Source organism: Bos javanicus, chromosome 18, assembly GCF_032452875.1.
Source record: "Bos javanicus breed banteng chromosome 18, ARS-OSU_banteng_1.0, whole genome shotgun sequence".
NCBI lineage: Eukaryota > Metazoa > Chordata > Mammalia > Artiodactyla > Bovidae > Bos > Bos javanicus.
The window spans coordinates 54,859,596-54,879,353 of record NC_083885.1 but is presented as its reverse complement, the minus strand read 5'-3'; the positions used below and the strand labels follow the sequence as shown (position 1 = coordinate 54,879,353).

The 19,758-nt window shown below is 42.9% G+C and overlaps 1 protein-coding gene across 1 annotated transcript; it reads left to right on the top strand.

The window, feature by feature from the left end:
* Window positions 1-697: 697 nt before the first annotated feature.
* LOC133229875 (sulfotransferase 2A1-like) lies at window positions 698-15,613 on the top strand. The gene is made up of 6 exons (XM_061386633.1): window positions 698-908; window positions 3,299-3,507; window positions 9,136-9,262; window positions 10,863-10,954; window positions 12,871-13,051; window positions 15,597-15,613. The coding sequence occupies exons 1-6, from the start codon at window positions 818-820 to the stop codon at window positions 15,611-15,613; spliced, it is 717 nt and encodes a 238-aa protein (XP_061242617.1). The 5' UTR covers window positions 698-817.
* The last annotated feature ends 4,145 nt before the right edge of the window (window positions 15,614-19,758 follow it).

The following is a 19,758-nucleotide window of genomic DNA, read 5'->3' as shown; positions in this document are numbered from 1 at the left end:
AGAGAGACCTAAGGAGACATGAAGACCCAATGTAATGTCATGTCTTGGATGGGATCTTGCACCAGAGAAAGGATATTAGGTAAAAACTAATGAAATCTGAATAAAATGTGGACTATCAGAATTCTTTATATTATCTTTACAATTTTCCTATACATGTAAAAATGTTGCAAATAAATAATAATAAAGCTTATTTAAAATACTTTTTCAGGCTATGCTTGTGGTCCAGTTATTAGGATCCTGCCTGCCAATGCAGGGACACAGGAAGTTTCCACATGCCATGGGCCAACTGAGCCCCTGTGCCACATATTCAGCCCAGCTGCCTAGAGCCAGTGCTCCGCAACAAGAGCGTAACCCCTGCTGGCTGCGACTAGAGAAAGCCCGCACACGGCAATGAAGACTCACAGTAGCCAAAAAAAATAAATACATAAAATTTTAAAAACAACACTTATCAAAGTGATTCATTAAAAAAAATAATAAACTAAAATATATTCTCTTAATTCACCATATGTCTGCACCCTCCATCTTGTTACTAAACTCCTGGTTTCCTCCCATGATGTCAAACTCAGGTTAATCCAGAATGTTCCCTGAATGACTTCATGATTGCCCAATATTGTCAGTCTTGTGACCCTTTCTTTTCATCAGTAGGCACAGTCCTCAGTGAACTGGGAAAGATTAATGATTGTTTGATGTTGATTATAAAATGGATCTCCCAGTCCAACAGTGACTATGCTGAGGCTGAAACACCCATGAGAGATACAAAGATCTCATTGTCGTGACAGGAGAGTGTGTGTGGTTTGAAGGGATACCCTTCCCGAGCATGGAATTCCCATCTGAACACCTGAGAGAGGTGCAGGAGGATTTTATTATTAAAGATGAGGATGTCTTACTGCTGACTTACCCCCAATCAGGTAAGGAAGCAGGACCAGATGCTGAGAAAGGCTTCCTCATTCATTCAGCAGACAGGCGGAACTTCTGTATGCCGACAATGCGTTGGGGGAATAGAAATGTGCACTGATACCGCTGAAGAGCTGACTCATTGGAAATGACCCTGATGTTGGGAAAGATTGAGGGCAGGAGGAGAAGGGGGCAACAGAGGATGAGATGGTTGGATGGTTTCACTGACCCAATGGACATGAGTTTGAGCAAACTCTGGGGCGTAGTTGAGGACAGGGAAGCCTGGCGTGCTGCAGTACACAGGGTCACAAAGAGTCAGACATGATGGAACAACTGAACAGCAACAGCCACTGGCTTTCAGAGAAAAGGATCTAGACAGGCAGTTACACAATAAGCTGAGAGCTCAGAGGGATAACCTAAGGCATCAGGGGAACCCACGGGAATGAATCACAAGGCAAATTCAGGTGTTTGCAGAGAGGAGTGGAAGGAGATGGCTGGCCAGGGAAGTCTATAGAAGAAATGGGGGAGGGAGGTAATTATTTGAGATGATGTCTATGTTAATTAGCTTGATTGTGGTGGTCATTTCACAATGTGGTGTTATTGTTCAGTCGATAAGTCATATCCAATTCTTTTGGGACCCCATGGACTGCAGCTCACCAGGCTCCTCTGTCTTTGGGATTCTCCAGGCAAGAATACTGGAATGGGTTGTCATTTCCTTCTCCAGCGGATCTTCCCCACCCAGGGATCGAACCTCCTACATTGGCAGGTGGATTCTTCACCACTGAGCCACCGTGAATCCCTCACAATGTGTACATACATCAAATTAACATGTAAAAAAAAAAATTAACGTGTATACCTTAAAGATATACATTTTTTCCCAAGACATTTGATTTTTACCTTTTGATTATTATCACTTATTTTCGGCCGTGCTGGATCTCCACGGCTGGGTGGGCTGCTCTCTGGCTGCGGCGGGCAGCTTCTCCTGTTGTGGTGCGCAGACTGCAGAGCTGCCGTGGGTGGAGCGTGCGGCTCAGTCACTGTGGTGCACGTGCTTAGTTGCCCTTAGCAGGTGGAATCCTCCTGGACCAAGGATGGAACCCGTGTCCCCTGCACTGGCAGGCAGATTCTTAGCCACCAGGGCAGGCCTACATTCTTTTTCTTTTCACTTTAAACCATATTTATTTTCCTTGATATTTATATATATCATACTTTAAAAACACATCATATGCATTTCTATGTAAAGTATATCTTCATTCTATTTCTCTTAACATTTCTGCTTTGTATTAAAGAGACCATAAGCTCCCTGCTAGCAAGAACAAGGCTTATCAAGTTACTTGTATAATATAATGGGGCAATGGAGAGTTTCGTATTGCCAGGTTGACCCTACTGTTTTTGAATTGACAATGTTAAATTTATACATTTTTATTTGTTAGTTATAATCAATGGGGGAGGGCAGGGAGTAAAACACAATTATCTCAGCAAAAAACAAAAAAGTGGAAGAAATGACATCTATATTGAGATGAAAGAAATGAATGTGAAATTGTTTTGTGAAAAGGGTAGTTTCTGATAAAGGTATCAGCGTGGATTGGGGTCAGGAATTGGAAAAAGCCTGACAAATCCAAGGGACAACAAGGATGTGAATCATATATCTGTGAGGGGTGGGGTCGTTGAGGGACTGTGATTAGGCAAGAAGGAAGGCTGATGACCTTAGAAGTGGTGTGGTAGGGAAAAATCAAGGGCAATGGGAACATAACGTATCACAGGATTTAATAAATAACCAAACGGTGGAAGTAACCCAAATGTGCGCTGACAGATGAAACAAAATGTAGTAGCTACATATAATAGAACACTATTCAACTTAAAAAGGAATGAGTTCTGACTCAGGCGACAACATGGATAAACTATGAAGACATTACCCTGAGTGAAATAGGTGAGATTGCACACTTATTTCCACATAAATGAGATTCCACACTGTATGATTCCACATAAATGAGGTTATCAGAAACCAAAAGTAGAATAGTTGGTAGAGACTGGCAGGGACTGGAAAGAGGAGCAAATGGAAAGTTGCTACATAATGGGTCCAAAGTTTCGGTTTTGCCAGATGAGAAAGTTCTGGAGGTTGGTTACACAACAGTGTAAATACACTTAGCCCAGCTGAAATGTACTCCTGAAAATGGTTAAGATGGTGCCTTGGATGATCTGTATACTTTATGAGAATTTTTAAGAGTCAGATTGAAATGGCTGACCAGAGAAGGAAATGGCAACCCACTCCAGTCTTCTTGCCTGGAGAATCTCCATGGACAGAGGTGTCTGGTGGGTACAGTCCATGAGGTGGCAAAGAGTTGGACATGACTGAGCGACTAAGCACAGAATGACTGACCATGATTTTCCTTTCTTTATCTAGGAACGAACTGGTTGATGGAAACTGTCTGCCTGATTCATTCTAAGGGGGATCCCAAGTGGATCCAATCTGTGCCCACTGGGGAGCGCTCCCCTTGGGTAGAGGCTTTCAGTGGGTATAATCTACTAAAAGATAAAGAAGGCCCACGTTTCATCACTTCTCACCTCTTTGTCCAACTCTTCCCCAGGTCTTTCTTCAAGTCCAAGGCCAAGGTCAGTGCACGGAGTCAAGATAGGCTTGATCAATACTCATTAAACTTTAACTTACCTAGCAACCAGTTGAAGATCTGATTGAAATGCAATTGTATTCAGTAGGTATGTGCTGGTCCTGACATTCTGCTTGTACACACCCCAGCTATGCTAAGTACAAAGCTATAGATCATTCCAGAGGTTCTATTAGCCAAATGTAAACCAGAGACAAAGAGAAACCATAATGTCCAAACCTTAGAAAACCACATTTAAAGCCTAACAAGAATTTATAAGTGTATTATACCTTAGATAACACTCCTTTGCCAAAGAATGTTCAAACTACCACACAATTGCACTCATTTCACATGCTAGCAAAGTAATGCTCAAAGTTCTCCAAGCCAGGGGTCAACAGTACATAAGCCGAGAACTTCCTGATGTTCAAGCTGGATTGAGAAAAGGCAGAGAAACCAGAGATCAAATTGCTAACATCCGTTGGGTCATCAAAAACCAAGAGAATTCCAGGAACACATCTACTTCTGCTTCATGGACTACACTAAAGCCTTTGACTGTGTGGACACAACAAACTGTGAAAAATTCTTCAAGAGATGGCAATACCAGACCACTTGACCTGCCTCCTGAGAAATCTGAATACTGGTCAAGAAGCAGCAGTTAGAACTGGAGATGGAACAACAGACTGGTTCCAGATCGGGAAAGGAGTATGTCAAGGCTGTATGTTGTCACCCTGCTTATTCGATTTGTATGCAGAGTACATCATATGAAATACCAGGCTGGATGAAGAACAGCTTGAATCAAGATGCCAGGAGAAATAATAATAAACTCAGATATGCAGATAATAGCAGCCTGATGGCAGAAAGGGAAGAAGAATTAAAAAGCCTCTTGATGAAAATGAAAGAGGAGAGTGAAAAAGCTGGCTTAAAACTCAACACCCAAAAAATGAATCATTTTTTGATTCATTCAGTTCAGTTCAGTTGCTCAGTCATGTCCAACTCTTTGCAACCCCATAGACAGCAGCACGCCAAGCCTCCCTGTCCATCACCAGCTCCTGGAGTTTACTCAAACTCATGTCCATTGACTCAGTGATGCCATCCAACCATCTCATCCTCTGTCATCCCCTTCTCTTCCTGCCTTAATCTTTCCCAGCATCAGGGTCTTTTCAAATGAGTCAGTTCTTCCCACTAGGTGGACAAAATATTGGAGTTTCAGCTTCCGCATCATTTCCCTTCCATTGAATATTCAGGACTGATTTCCTTTAGGATGGACTGGTTGGATCTCCTTGCAGTCCAAGGGACTCTCAAGAGTCCTCTCCAACACCACAGTTCAAAAGCATCAATTCTTTGGTGATCAGCTTTCTATATAGTCCAACTTTCACATCCACACAGACTACTGGAAAAACCATAACTTGGACTAGATGGATCTTTGTTGGCAATGTCATGGCTCTGCTTTTTAATATGCTGTCTAGGTTCATAACTTTTCTTCCAGGGAGCACACATCTTTTAATTTCATGGCTGTAGTCAACATATGCACTGTTTTTGGAGCCCCCCAAAATAAAGTCTGTCACTGTTTCTATTGTTTCCCCATCTATTTCCCATGAAGTGATGGGACCAGATGCCATGATCTTCATTTTCTGAATGCTGAGTTTTAAGCCAACTTTTTCACTCTCTTCTTTCACTTTCATCAAGAGGCTCTTTAGTTCTTCTTCACTTTCTGCCATAAGGGTGGTGTCATCTGCATATCTGAGGTTATTGATCTTTCTCCCGGCAATCTTGATTCCAGCTTGTGCTTCATTCAGCCCAGTGTTTCTCTTGATGTTCTCTGCATATAAGTTAAGTAAGCAGGCTGACAATACACAGCCTTGATATACTCCTTTCCCGATTTGGAACCAGTCTGTTGTTCCATCTCCAGTTCTAACTACTGCTTCTTGACCTGCATACAGATTTCTCAGGAGGCAGGTCAGGTGGTCTGGTATTGCCATCTCTTGAAGAATTTTTCAGTTTGTTGTGATCCACACAGTCAAAGGCTTTGGTGTAGTCAATAATGCAGAAGTATATGTCCAGTCCCATCAGTTCATGGCAAATAGATGGGGAAACAATGGAAACAGTGACAGACTTTATTTTCTTGTGCTCCAAAATCACTGCAGATGGTGACTGCAGCCATCAAATTCAAAGACACTTGCTCCTTGCAAAAAGAAAACTATGACCCACCTAGACAGCATATTAAAATGCAGAGACATTACTTTGCTGACAAAGGTCAAACCTATGGGTTTTCCACTAGTCATGTATGAATATGAGAGTTGGACCATAAAGAAGGCTGACCACCAAAGAATTGATGTTTTTGAACTGTGGTGCTGGATAAGACTGTTGAGAGTCCCTTGGACTGCAAGGAGATCAAACCAGTCAATCCTAAAGGAAATCAATCTTGAATATTCTTTAGAAAGACTGACACTGAAGCTGAAGTTGCAATACTTTGGCCACCTGATGTGAAGAGCTGACTCATTAGAAAAGACCCTGATGCTGGGAAAGATTAAAAACAGGAGGTGAAGGGGATGACAGAGGATGAGATGGTTGGATGTCATCACTGACTCAATGGACATGAGTTTCAGCAACCCTGGGAGATGGTGAAGAGCGGGGGAACAAGGCATGCTGAAGTCCATGGGGTCGCAAAGAGTTGGACAAGTCTGAGCGACTGAACAACAACAACAACAAACCAACCTTTGTTGCTCTAAAAAATAATCGTGTGTGTGCTCAGTTGTGTCCAGGTTTCCGAGGTGGCCCAGATGGTCAAAGTGTCTCCCTGCAATTCAGGAGACCTGGGTTTGATCTCTGGGTTAGGAAGATCCCCTGGAGAAGGAAATGGCAACTCACTCTAGTATTTTTGCCTGGAAAACCCCATGGATGGAGGACCCTGGTGGGCTACAGCCCATGGGGTTGCGAAGAGTCAGACATGACTGAGCAACTGCATTTTCACTTTCTTTCAGTTGTGTCCAACTCTTTTGCAACCCCATGGACTGTTGCCCCCCAGGCTCCTCTGTCTGTGGGATTTTCCAGGCAAGAATCCTGGAGTGAGTTTCCATGTCCTTCTTCAGGGGTCTTCCCAACCCAGGGATGGAACACGAATCTCCTGTGTCTTCTGCATTGCAAGCAGGTTCTTTACCAATATACTTCAATTTAAAAAAAGAGATTGTGAAACTTTGAATGATATTCACCTTTTTCGGAATTCCAGCATGTCACAGCACAATTAAGTTTTTTTTTAACCCATCATTTTCTAAGATTATTTAAAATCAACCTATTTATGTGACTGATTGGTGTTTATGCAATGCCTGTACAGGGAAACTGAAGTTTAGAGAGAGATGAGTGAAAGTCACTTATTCGTGTCCGACTATTTGCGACTCCATGGACTATACAGTTTCTGCAATTCTCCAGGCCAGGATACTGGAGTGGGTAGTCTTTCCCTTCTTCAGGGAATTTTCCCAACCCAGGGATCAAACCCAGGTCTCCCGCATTACAGGAGGATTCTTTACCAGCTGAGCCACAAGGGAAGCCCAAGGGCCTAGAATAATGTCACAAAGAAAGCTGATACCGCATCGAGATATGACTCAGATGTTGAAATGCCAAGTGTTCTTGCATGTGTATGTTTCAGTATGTATGCCTTAGTCTTAAGGGTTAGCTTCTTCAATCTCTACATACGTAGCTCACTAGGAGACTGCCTTCCAGAACCCTGATGTAGAACATTTCTCCTCCCCCAGAATGTTTCCCCACGCACCGCCCCAGTCAATGCCCACGCACAGAGGTGACCACTCCCCTTGACTCTTCACTCTGTAGTTTAGCTTGTTCTTGAACTTCATATACATAGACTCATATCATATGAACATCTGACTTCTTTTTTTATATCTGTTTTCCCAGAGTCTTCAAAAAAAAACTTTTTTTGTAATGTTTAGCTATGCTGAGTCTTTGCTTCTGCTCAGGCTTTTCTCTAGTTGCCAAAAGCAAGGGCTACTCTCCAGTCGTGGTGCTCGGGCTTCTCACTGCGCTGAGATCTCTTGTTGCAGAGCTCGGGCTCCAGGGCGCTTGGGCTTCAGTAGTTGGGGCTATGAGGCTCTAGGGCACAGGCTCACTAGTTGTGGCACACGGGCCTAGCTGTCTGAGGCACATGGGATCTTCCCAGACCAGAGATCAAACTCGTGTCTCTTGCATTGGCAGGCACATTCTTTATCATTGAGCTGCCAGGCAAGCCCGAACATCTGACTTCTTTCACTCAAAATAATTGTTGGTACACAGCGTCCTCAGGAGCTGGCTGGGTATAATATGAAACAGGATCCCACATGCAGAGGGCAGGGATAGACCTGTAAGGAAGAGGCAGACCATTCCAGAGTGGTAGGTGGCAGGTTTAATAAGCCAGGGAGGGGCTCTCCTGGTGGCTCAGTGTTAAAGAACCTGCTTACCAACTTAGGAAACATGGGTCCTATCCCTGGTCCTGGAGGATCCCACATGCTGAGGAACAACTAAACCCATGCACCACAACTACTGAGCCTGTGATCTGAGCCTGGGAACCGAAACGACTGAAACTCACATGCCCTACAACCTGTTATCCGCAACAACAGAAGCCAATGCAATGGGAAGCCCGTGTACTGCAATGAGAAAGCCGACACAGCCACAGAGACCCAGCACAGTAGAAAAATAAATCAATAAAATTATTTTTAAAAATAAACAAGGGAACTTACTCATGAGGTGTGTCTTAGGCAGCCACAAGATGAGTAGCTTTCTGCACCTGCCCACCCCATCTTAAAAGTTTGTATAGAGAAAGACTTTACCTGGCTTGAAACATGTACAGGATCCCCATTGTTTCAATACCAGATTACAGTCTCAAGGCTCTATCCTTGGGCAGCTTCTGGTACAGAGAAGTCAAGTGGAACACACTCCTTCTATGAACATATAAGGGGGAGGGGTAAGGTGCCTCCATTTGCTTAGATCCAGCTCACAGGTTAGTGGTTCAATGAGTCAAACGTCCATGACTTTCCCCAACAATAATTAGGGGGAGATTCATTCATGATGTTGTGTATGTACAGATATATCTTGCTGTGTGTCTCTAAGGATTGCATGGTTTGTTCATCTATTCTATTAGTAATCTTTAAGCTATAGTATGCAAATATAATATCACTGACATATTAAAATCTTCCTGTGCTTCCCATTATGTGGGTGCATGCTAAGTCATGTCCAACCCTTTGCAACCCCATGGACTGTAACCCACCAGGCTTCTCTATCCACGAGATTCTCTAGGCAAGAATACTTGACTGGGTTGCCATTTCCTTCTCAGGGATCATCCCAACCCAGGGATTGAACTCATGTCTCTGGCATCTCTTGCATTGACAGGCAGATTCTTTAGTCTATAGTATCCCAGAGGGAAAGAACAATGCTTTCCTCTTCCCAGTTAGGGCCTTACTATTGGTCCAGTGACTAGTTCACAGGAACTTTAAAATACATATTTGATTAATGAATGTAATAACTAATTTATTAAAATAATGCATTGATATTTAAAGGGCACTTTCTAGGAATTGGTTTTTTCAACATTTGTATGACGATCAAGAAGGTTGGAAAATAACTATGGATTTTTCATGTTCCAATTTTTCTCTTTAAGGTGATCTACCTCATCAGAAATCCCAGAGATGTTTTAGTGTCTGGTTATTTTTTCTGGAGGAGTGCAAAATTTGTTAAGCGACCACAGTCACTGGAACAATACTTTGAATGGTTCGTCGAAGGAAATGGTGAGTGAATGTGAAATATGAAAGCTGGGAGTTGTCAGAGTCCTTCGTCAGACCTCTTTTTATTTTTTTACCCAACTTGATGTCTCTACATCTAACCAATGCATGAGTATAGGGTTCCATCACCACTGGGACCCAAATTTTCTAAATCCACATACGACCTTGTAAAGCAGAAGGACTTCAACCAGCCCTTTTGTTTGCCCCATCAGAAACTATCCTAGCTCTCTTCTGAATCTCCGTGACCTAATACTAACACAAAGCATTCACATTTTTCTCCTGTACTCTCCTAAATTTGTGAAAGTCAGGGGACTTTCTGAAAGTCAACTTTCATTGGCTTCCTGAATACTACAGTCCTGACTTTCCACCATTTATGGGTGCATCTCTCAAAAAGCCCCTTCATTCTCTTGTCCTCTGTGTTTAAAAACTGTATGCATTACGCCAGGACCTTTATGGGTTTCCCAGGGTGCTCAGTGGGTAAAGAATCTGGCTGTAGTACAGGAGATGCAAGTTCTGTCCCTGGGTCGGGAAGATCTCCTGGAGGAGGCCATGACAACCCACTCCAGTATTCTTGCCAGGAGAATCCCATAGACAGAGGAGCCTGGCAGGCTACAGTCCCTGGTCTCACAGAGAGTCGGACACGACTGAAGTGACTTAGCATGCATGCACCCAGGACCTCTATACTTTTTTAAAGTTAATTATTTATGTATCTGGCTGCATCAAGTCTTAGATGCAGAAGGTGAATTCTTGCATCTTAGTTGTGGCTTGGGGGTTCTTTCATTGCAGCATGTGGGATCTAGTTCCCTGACCAAGGATAGAACCCTGGCCCCCTGAATTGCAGCACAGAGTCTTAGCCACTGGACCAGCAGGGAAAGCCCTCTATACTTTTAATTATGCAGAACTTCTAAGCATTCTCAGATACTTGAAGTGTTGCAGTTTTTCTCAAAACTATGTGATGAACCTAGTATCACATCGAGGTCATAGTTTTTATTGAGCTGATCCTGAGTGAGCTCTTCAGCCATATCTCCTGCTTTGCTTCAGGCTAGTCTTTCAGAAAAAGAGCAAGAAGACTTCCCTGGTGGTCCAGTGGTTCAGAATCTGCCTGCCAAGGCAGGCGACATGGGTTCGATCCCTGGTCTGGGAAAATCCCACATGCCATGGGGCAACTAAGTATGTGCACTGCAATACGGAAGCTATTCCCTGCCTTGGAAACCGAGTCAGTTTCCCAAGGAATAATAATTCCAACAGCAACAATGAAAGAAAAATGACAGGGAGGGGAAAAGAGAGTGTTGTGAGAACGTACCTAACAAGCAAAATATTTAAAGGCTGAACAGATTAGGGCCAAAAAAAAAACACACCACTTTTCAGACCCCATGGCTCTCTAGACAAGATCTCCTTACAGACCCTTGAAATCTGTATACAAAAGGCTGCAAAGGCATTAGGCTTGTTAAAGGGCAAATGTGTGGTGTTGGATACCAGTTATAGCAAGTGTAGATGTGCCCGGCATTGTGCTAGTAACTGTGCCCACAGAGTGAACATAGTGTATGGATCCCTGCTTTCATTCCGCGTGTCATCCGCTCACTCTTTCTGCCTCCCCTCCATGCAGTGGTATTTGGATCGTGGTTCGACCACACTTGGGGCTGGATGTCCATGAGAAACAAGGAGAACTTCCTGATACTGAGCTATGAAGAGATGAAATGGGTAACGATTGCTCTTAGAGTCAACACACTCTCTCTCACCACCATCTGCACTCCCCCCACCTTCCCTCCATTGGCCTGTGTCTCCCACTTTCTCAAAGCTTAGTCTGTAGTCAATAGGAGTGAGAATAGCAATACCTGGTTTTCATTGCCTTATTTCTGGTTGACACTTCAAAGCTCCATGCTCCCTTTCCTCAAGTGTTTTTCTTTGTTTCACCATAAGCGGAAGGGCTTTTTTACAAAAGAATTTTATTTATGTATTGGCTGTGCTGGGTCTTCACAGCTGTCCTCAGGCTTTCCCCAGCTGCGGTGAGTGGGGGCTACTCTTTGTTGCGGGGCATGGGCTTCTCACTGCGGTGGCTTCTCTTGTTGTGGGGCACAGGCTCCAGGGGTGCAGGCTGAGCAGTTGCGGTGCCCGGATTCTAGAGCACAGGCTCCATAGTTATGCCACATGGGCTGAGTTGCTCCGAGGTACATGGGATCTTCCCAGACCAGGGATCGAACCCATGTCTCCTGCACTGAAAGGCAGAATCTCATCCACTGAGCCACCAGGGAAGCACTTTGTTTCATTTTTGTTAGGATTTTTGTTTTGTTTGTTCCATGTTATTGTTGTTGTTTTTATTATTTTTTTTCAGGTGTGTGATTTCTTAGTAGACCATGGTAAATGCTCATGGAATAAAGAAAAAAAAATCAAAGCATTATAGCTTTAAGAGGAAAGTCTGATTCAAAGCAAAGCCTCTCTGGTTATAAAATCCATTTTCTTATCATAATCTCTGAAGATCATGAGCCAAGTATTGATATAATAAACAAGAAGATATGGTAAAGCTCTCTTGTGTTATTCAAATGATAGCTGTGAAAAACCGCATTATTTGGGCACATAGCCAAGACTTGAAATCAAATCCTTATATTTTGGTCAGGTTCTCCCTGAAACTCTCTTGCCTAATCCTGATCATAACTGTCTAGAAGCCCTTCTTAAGTCTCTTTGAAAACCCAGCATTTTGGTGTTTTAAGGTGTCCTGAGTTCAACTATACTGAGAAATCCATCATGGTCCTTCCATCTATTTTTTTCAACCTTTCTCTAAGTCATTTTTAAATTTCTCAAAAATTTTATTGAAGTATAGTTCCTTACAGAATATATAGTTTCTACTGTACAGTAAAGTGAATCAGCTATACCTATGCAGATTCAGTTCAGTTCAGTCGCTCAGACATGTCAGAGTCTTTGCAACCCCATGAACTGCAGTCCGCCAGGCCTCCCTGTCCATCACCAACTCCCGGAGTTCACCCAAAGCCATGTCCATTGAGACGGTGATGCCATCCAACTGTCTCATCCTCTGTCGTCCCCTTCTCCTCCTGCCTTCAATCTTTCCCAGCATCAGGGTTTTTTCAAATGAGTCAACTCTTTGCGTCAGGTGGCCAAAGTATTGGAGTTTCAGCTTCAACATCAGTCCTTCCAGTGAACACCCAGGACTGATCTCCTTTAGAATGGAATGGTTGGATCTCCTTGCAGTCCAAGGGGCTCTCAAGAGTCTTCTCCAACACCACAGCTCAAAAGCATCAATTCTTCAGTGCTCAGTTTTCTTAATAGTCCAACTCTCACATCTATGCATATATCCCTTTGTTTCTTAAATTTTCTTCCCATTTAGGTCACCACAGAGCATTGACTAGAGTTTTCTGTGCGTACAGTAGGTTCTCATAGGTTACCTATTCTTTACTTAGTATCGACAGTGTCTATGTGTCAATGTCAATCTCCCAGTTCACCCACTCTGGACTCCTCCAACTCTATCCCTACTCACATCTCTACATTTCTTTCCTCTTTTCCTCTCCCCTCTCCCCCTCCTCTGTCTGCGGTCTCCTCCCCCACATCTCCTTTCCTATGTTCTTGCTTTTTCACATGATCTCTCAGATTTTCTCTTCTTCTGGGACACGAGGAGCACTGTGGAGAAGATCTGCCAATTCCTGGGCAAGAAGCTAGAACCAGAAGAACTGAACTCAGTCCTCAAGAACAGTTCTTTCCAGGCCATGAAAGAAAACAATATGTCCAATTCTTCCCTCCTGAAGGGTCAGTATTTAGAAGAGAACGGAGAACTTTTGAGAAAAGGTAAAAGAAAACATTCTGCCTTCAAAATGGATCAGACTATGTAGAGATTATTCTTGGCTTATAACAGGGCACTAACCATTGGGAGTAGGGACTGTTTGAATGTATCAGCTTAAAATGCTCATCACTTGAGATCGTCTCTTGTGAGCCCTTATCAGGGCATTTCTTTTTAGAGTATTGATGTGGGCTGCAGGTTTTTGAGAGAGTTTATTATTTTAAGGGTTCATTTGTTTTGGTGTGGACCATTTTGAAGTTTATTGAACTTGTTACAATATTGTTTCTATTTAATGTCTTGGTTATTTGGCTGCAAAACAAATAATGGCATGACCAAATAAATAATAAACAACTTTTAAAAAGCAGAGAAGCCTAGTTAGACATCTAATACAATAATGCAGGTGAGAAATGGTGTTGGCTTGGATGGAGGTGGTAGAAATATAAGTTGTAAAAAGTGGCTAGACACTGGTTATTACGAATCCCATGCACTGTAACTTGCCAGGCTCCTCTGTTCATGAGATTCTCCAGACAAGAATAATGGAGTGGGTTGCCATGCCCTCCTCCAGGGGATCTTCCCAATCCAGGGACTGAACCTGGGTCTCCTGAACTGCAAGCAGATTCTTTACCATTTGAGCCACCAGGGAAGATCTGTTATAGAAAACAGAGCAGTATTATTGCTGATGAATTTCACACAAGATGAGCTGGGAGAGAAGAGAAGGCAGGAAGTTGTTCTAAGCAGGCAGAAGTGTAAATCAATATGACCACTAGGTATATAAAAACAACAAACCACTGGTCATTCTGCTATATTGACTAGGATTTCCACGTCAAACAGACAGACGGAAATCGATCCAGGACTTCCCTGATGGTCTAGTGCCAGGAGCCAGCACGGGAGTTCCCACCCATGACAAGGTCATCCGCGAGAGCCCTGACGGGCAAGGCGAGTCAGGACTCGAGGGCCCCCTGGATCTGCTTGAGCATCTACCCCAAAACCAGAATCTGTCTGTTTTACTATTTTACGACTTTCACCAACTCCTCTGACATTAACAGGGTGGGGTGGCGGGGGGTGCGGCTATCCCCGACCACGTTTCTCTGAAGGAAATCAACTTAGAGCTCTAGTTAATAAGCCTCCTGGGCATAACAGGAGTGTTTCAATCCAAACCCCTCAGATGGCTCTCTAACTTGCCTGACAGGTTTATCCGGACTCCTACAGCTACCCATATGATTGTTTACAGTCTCCCAACCGCAAGAGGCATGGGAAGCTTAAGATATTCAAATAGTATAGAGCCTCTCCCGGAGTTAGAGATTATTAGAATAGAACTAGTAGAGGATTTCATTGTTGAGCTAATGCTTGCTGCCAAGTTTCCATATCACTTACCCACTGTGTCCCTGGGAGTCTATTAATTAATATAGTTGGTATATAGAAAAAATAGAAAAAATAAGTAGTGGCCTTGGTGTTAACAACAGTAGACCCTTGAGGTAATAAATTCTTTCCTTGCTACAGCCCACTGCACCTTTGCCCTATGGGAATGCAACTTTATCTAGTGCTTTGGGAGAGTGGAGCCAAACTTTAGAAAAATTATTTTTAGAGAAAATCAGTTTTCTGGGTATCAGAACAAAGAGTCATAAAATGTTAATAGGCCTCCTGGCCAGAAGATGATGTAAATCACCTAAAGCATTTGTATCTGATAAGTTTGCAGAAAAGAAAGCCTGGTCTCGATAAGGATCAAGGACTGCCGACTTTGCATGACTTTACACCCCCTATTATCCTCTATGCACAACTTAAGGTATACAAGCTCCCTTTGAAAATAAAGCTATGGGCCTTGCTCATCAGGCTTGGTCTCCCTGTGTCGGTCTTTCTTCCTTTTCTCTCCTTTTCTTCTCTGTTCTTCCTTCAGGATGACTGAATGGAGCGTGGGGGCTCTCTGAGACCACTTACCTGCCTGGGCTTCTAAGACCCACTCGAGAAGGTGCCTAAGGTGGGGTACCTTCAGCTTACAAGAGGGCGCCTGCGGCCTCCGTGGTCAGAACAAGTTCGGTGTCATGAACTTTATTGGTTTCCCATGTAAACCAGTCAGATCAAGCCTCTGTCTCTCCCCTTTTATCTATTCTTTCAGTCGCCAGCGCCGTCCTCCTGAGGATATCCCTGGATCCAACCAGGGCTGGACCCCGGTAGTCTAGTGGTTAAGAATCTGCCTGACAATGCATGGGACACAGGTTTGATTAGTTGCCCACTGGCTGCAGGCAACTGAGCCCATGCACCACAACTGCTGAGGCCAAGCTCTAGAGCACACGCTCGGCAACGAGACGCCCACACACCACATCTAGAGAGTAGCCCGTGCTTGCTGCAACTGGAGAAAGCCGATGCACAGCAACAAAGACTCTTCACAGCCACAAATAAATAAACTTTTGTAAATCAATAAAATAAAACAGATAAGAATGTGTTGTATACTACTTAATAGCAATACATTAAAAGAAATAGATCTAGAAGACATGTATTGGAGTCTGGAGACCTACCCTCTAGATCTGACGTGAGTCTCTATTTTATGTTTCTCAGGCGTGACTGGGGACTAGAAAAATTACTTCACTGTGGCCCAAGCTGAAACCTTTGATAAACTATTCCAGGAGAAGATGGCAGACCTTCCTCAAGATCTGGTCCCATGGAAATAATGATCAAAAACTTCTGGATCCTACATGGACAATGATATTTGTTCTCCTGTCCTCATACATGTGAATGACTGGGAGTAATTGCATGAAACCTGTTGTCTCATCCTGGTGCCTCAATTGATTAAATCTCTGCATCTTTGAGGACCTGACTGTTAAAGTTATCAGAGTACCCCTCATTCACTCTGTGGTATCCCAGCTTTCAAAACATGTTTCTAGTGTTTCATCTCATTCACAAGAGTGGTCAAGAAATAACATAAGAATCATCGTTGTTGTTGTTCAGTTACTAAACTGTGTCCGACACTTTGTGACCCCATGAATTGCAGCACGCAGGGTCCTCTGTCACCGACTTTCTGCGAGTTGGCTTAAATGCATGTCCATTGAGTCTGTGATGCAATCTAACCATCTCATCCTCTGATGCCCCTTCCTCCTTTTGCCCTCAATCTTTCCCAGCAGCTGAGTCTTTTCCAATGATCGGCTCTTCACATCAGGTGGTCAAAGTATTGGAGCTTCAATTCAGTATCAGTCTTCTCATGAGTATTCCGAGCTGATTTCCTTAGGATTGACTGGATTGATGTCCTTCTGTCCAAGGGACTCTCAAGAGTCTTCTGCAGCACAGAAGCACCACAATTCGAAAACATCAATTCTTTGGGGCTCAGCCTTCTTTATGGTCCAACTCTTACATCCGTAGAGTCAAAACTATGGTGTTTCTAGTAGTCCTATATGGATATGGTAGAGAAGCCCTGGATGGTCTTAATTTTAGCTGACTGAAGCCCACCAGGAAATAATAGCAATCTAGATGTTTCTTTAATTACTTCTGGAGTCAGTATTTCAGAAGCGGGCATTCTTCCTTTTGCTCATTGTGTGACTGTGGGAAGCCTTGAATACTAGAGTCCTCCACTGGGTGATAGAATGTGGGACCTGTAAAATAACAATTGCTATTATAGAATTTCAATGTGGCCAAAAAGAGAATTCTCTCAGCTCAGCCCCTAAAACCTGGAAGCATTTCATAAATTCTCAGTATGTTAATGATGAAATGGCAAATAAGAACTGGATTCTGCCGTGTAGTTAGGTATTTAAATTCACCCCCATACCTGTGAGTCTAAAGCAAGTTTTTGACTCTTTTGCTTAAAATGACAGATTTCAGGGACTTCCCTGGTGATCCAGCGATTAAAACTCTGTGCTTCCAATGCAGGGGGTGTGAGTCTGATCCCTGCACAGGGAACTAAGATCCCACAGGCTACACAGAGTGGTCAATAATAATAATAATAAATTTCTTTTAAAATTAGGTTCCTATTAAAAAAAAAAAAACTAAGAGATTTCGGTCCATGGTATCTCAATTTCCCTCTAGCTTATGATCACTACATCTATTTATTTAGTTTTATTTTGATTTTTTAAGGGCTTCACTGATAGCTCAATTGGTAAAGAACCCTCCTGCAATGCAGGAGAACCCTGCTTGATTCTTGGGTCAGGAAGATCCCCTGGAGAAGGGATAGGCTACTCACTCCAGTATTGTGGCCTGGAGAATTCCATGGACTGTGTAGCCCATGGGGTCACAAAGAGTTGGACATGACTGAGCAACTTTTTTTAATTTTTAATTTTCTTGAAATTTAGGGAAATCTTGCAAGAAATACACACAAAATCCTTGTACATAATTCACACAGATTTACCAACAGTTATCTTTTGCAACATTTACTAGAATATGCTCTCATCTCTTTCACTCTCATATACAAGATAAACTTTTTCAGCTATTTGAGAGTAAGTTACAGAAATCCTTTCCTTTTATCCCTCAAAACTTCAGTGTATGGGGCTTCTCTGGTGGCTCAGTGGTTAAGAATCCACTTGTCAATGCAGAAGACATGGATTCCATCCCTGGTCTGCAAATACCCCACATGTCACAGGGCAACTAAGCCCGTGCATCACGACTATTGAGCCTGTGCTCCAGAGCCTGGGAGCCACAACTACTGAAGCCCTCGGGCCCTAGAGCCCATGCTCCGCAACAAGAGAAGCCACAGCAAGGAGAAACCTGCTCACTGCAACTAGAGAAAAAGCCTGGGCAGCAACTAAGACCCAGCAGAGTCAAAAATAAGTACAATTATCTTTTAAAAATTTATTTTCTAAGATCAAAAATATTTCACTTATAATCACACAAAAATGATAGAAGTCAGGGAGGTTTGTATTGATGCAATGTTATTCTCTAATCCACAGTGTGCATTCAAATGTGGTCAACTGTCCCAATAATAAAATCATAGCATTTTCTCTGGTTGAGGAGTCAATCCAGGATTTAGTTTACATTCTCCTCTATCTGGAACATATCCTCAGCTTTGTCTTTTAGTAACAATTTGATCATTTAAATGGTTCCAGACAATGGTTTTAAAGACGAACCTCAGTTAGAGTTCACAGAATATGTTCTCATTAATACCTTCAGGTCTAGACTTCATGTTTTAAATATGCAGACATAAAAAGGAAGGAAGGTAAGGAGTTCCCTGGGAGTCCAGTGGTTAAGACTCTGAGCTCCCAAAGCAAGGGGTACAGATTCAATCTCTGATCAGAGAACTAAGATCCCACATGCGGCATGGCCAAAACAATTTTTAAAAAAAGGAAGAAGGGGAGCGTACATTTACCATGGGTAAATCTAACGAACATTACTTCTGCCAGGTGATCAAAGTCAACATCAACAATGAGATGTCAGGTTGACAGTAAATACCCTCTAAATGTTGTGACTGTACTAGTATTTTACCTCCGTGATCTTCTCTCCAATACCCAGAAACCCAGTCTAATTCGGAGAAAAACATTGGGCACACCCCAAGAGAGGGACCTTCTCCAAAATACCTGACCAGTAATCCTCAAAACTGTCAAAGTCATCAAAGACAAGGAAAGTCTGAGAAACTGTCACAGTGAAGAGAGACCTAAGGAGACGAAGATCCAAGGTAACGTAGAGTCTGGGATGGGATCTTGTACCAGAGAAAGGATATTAGGTAAAACTAAGGAAATCTGAATAAAGTGTGGACTATGAGAATTATTTACAATTTTCCTATACATCTAAAAGTGTTGAAAAAAATAGCAAAGCTTATTTAAAATATTTTTTTTAGGATTTCCCTGGTGGTCCAGTGGTTAGGATTCTGCCTGCCAATGCCAGAGACACAGGTTCAATAACTGGTCCGGGAAGTTCCCACATGCCATGGAACAACCAAGCCCCTGTGGCTCATGTTCAGCCCAACCGCCTAGAGCCCAAGCTAGAAAAAGCCCACACACAGCCATGAAGCTCTACTGCAGACAGTAAATAAGTAATTCTTAAAGATAGTTTTAGAACTACTATCCAGGAACTGGAATGCAAAAGTAGAAAGTCAAGAAACATCTGGAGTAACAAGCAAATTTGGCCTTGGAGTACAGAATGAAGCAGGGCAAAGGCCAATAGGCTTTTGCTAAGTGAACACACTGGTCATAGCAAACACCCTCTTCCAACAACACAAGAGAAGACTCTACACATGGACATCACCAAATGGCCAACACCAAAATCAGGTTGGTTATATTCTTTGCAGCCAAAGGTGGAGAAGCTCTATACAGCCAGCAAAAACAAGACCGGGAACTGACTGTGGCTCCAATCATGAACTCCTTATTGCCAAATTCAGACTTAAATGGAAGAAAGTAGGGAAAACCACTAGACCATTCAGGTATCGCCTAAATCGAATCCCTTATGATTATACAGTGGAAGTGAGAAATACATTTAAGGGACTAGATCTTACAGACAGAGTGCCTGATGAACTATGGACGGAGGTCTGTGACATTGTACAGGAGACAGGGATAAAGACCATCCCCACGGAAAACAAATGCAAAGAAGCAAAATGGCTGTCTGAGGAGGCCTTACAAATAGCTGTGTAAAGAAGAGAAGGGAAAAGCACAGGAGAAAAGGAAAGATATACCCATTTGAATGCAGAGTTCCAGAGAATAGCAAGGAGAGCCAAGAAAGCCTTCCTCAGTGATCAGTGCAAAGAAATAGAGGAAAACAATAAAATGGGAAAGACTAGAGATCTCTTCAAGAAAATTAGAGATAC

Coding starts and splice junctions, on each gene's coding strand:
- LOC133229875 (XM_061386633.1), top strand. CDS start 818: ATGGAATTCCCATCTGAACACCTGAGAGAGGTGCAGGAGGATTTTATT. Junction 3,508..9,135: donor TCTTCAAGTCCAAGGCCAAG/GTCAGTGCACGG, acceptor TTTCTCTTTAAG/GTGATCTACCTCATCAGAAA. Junction 9,263..10,862: donor ATGGTTCGTCGAAGGAAATG/GTGAGTGAATGT, acceptor CCCTCCATGCAG/TGGTATTTGGATCGTGGTTC.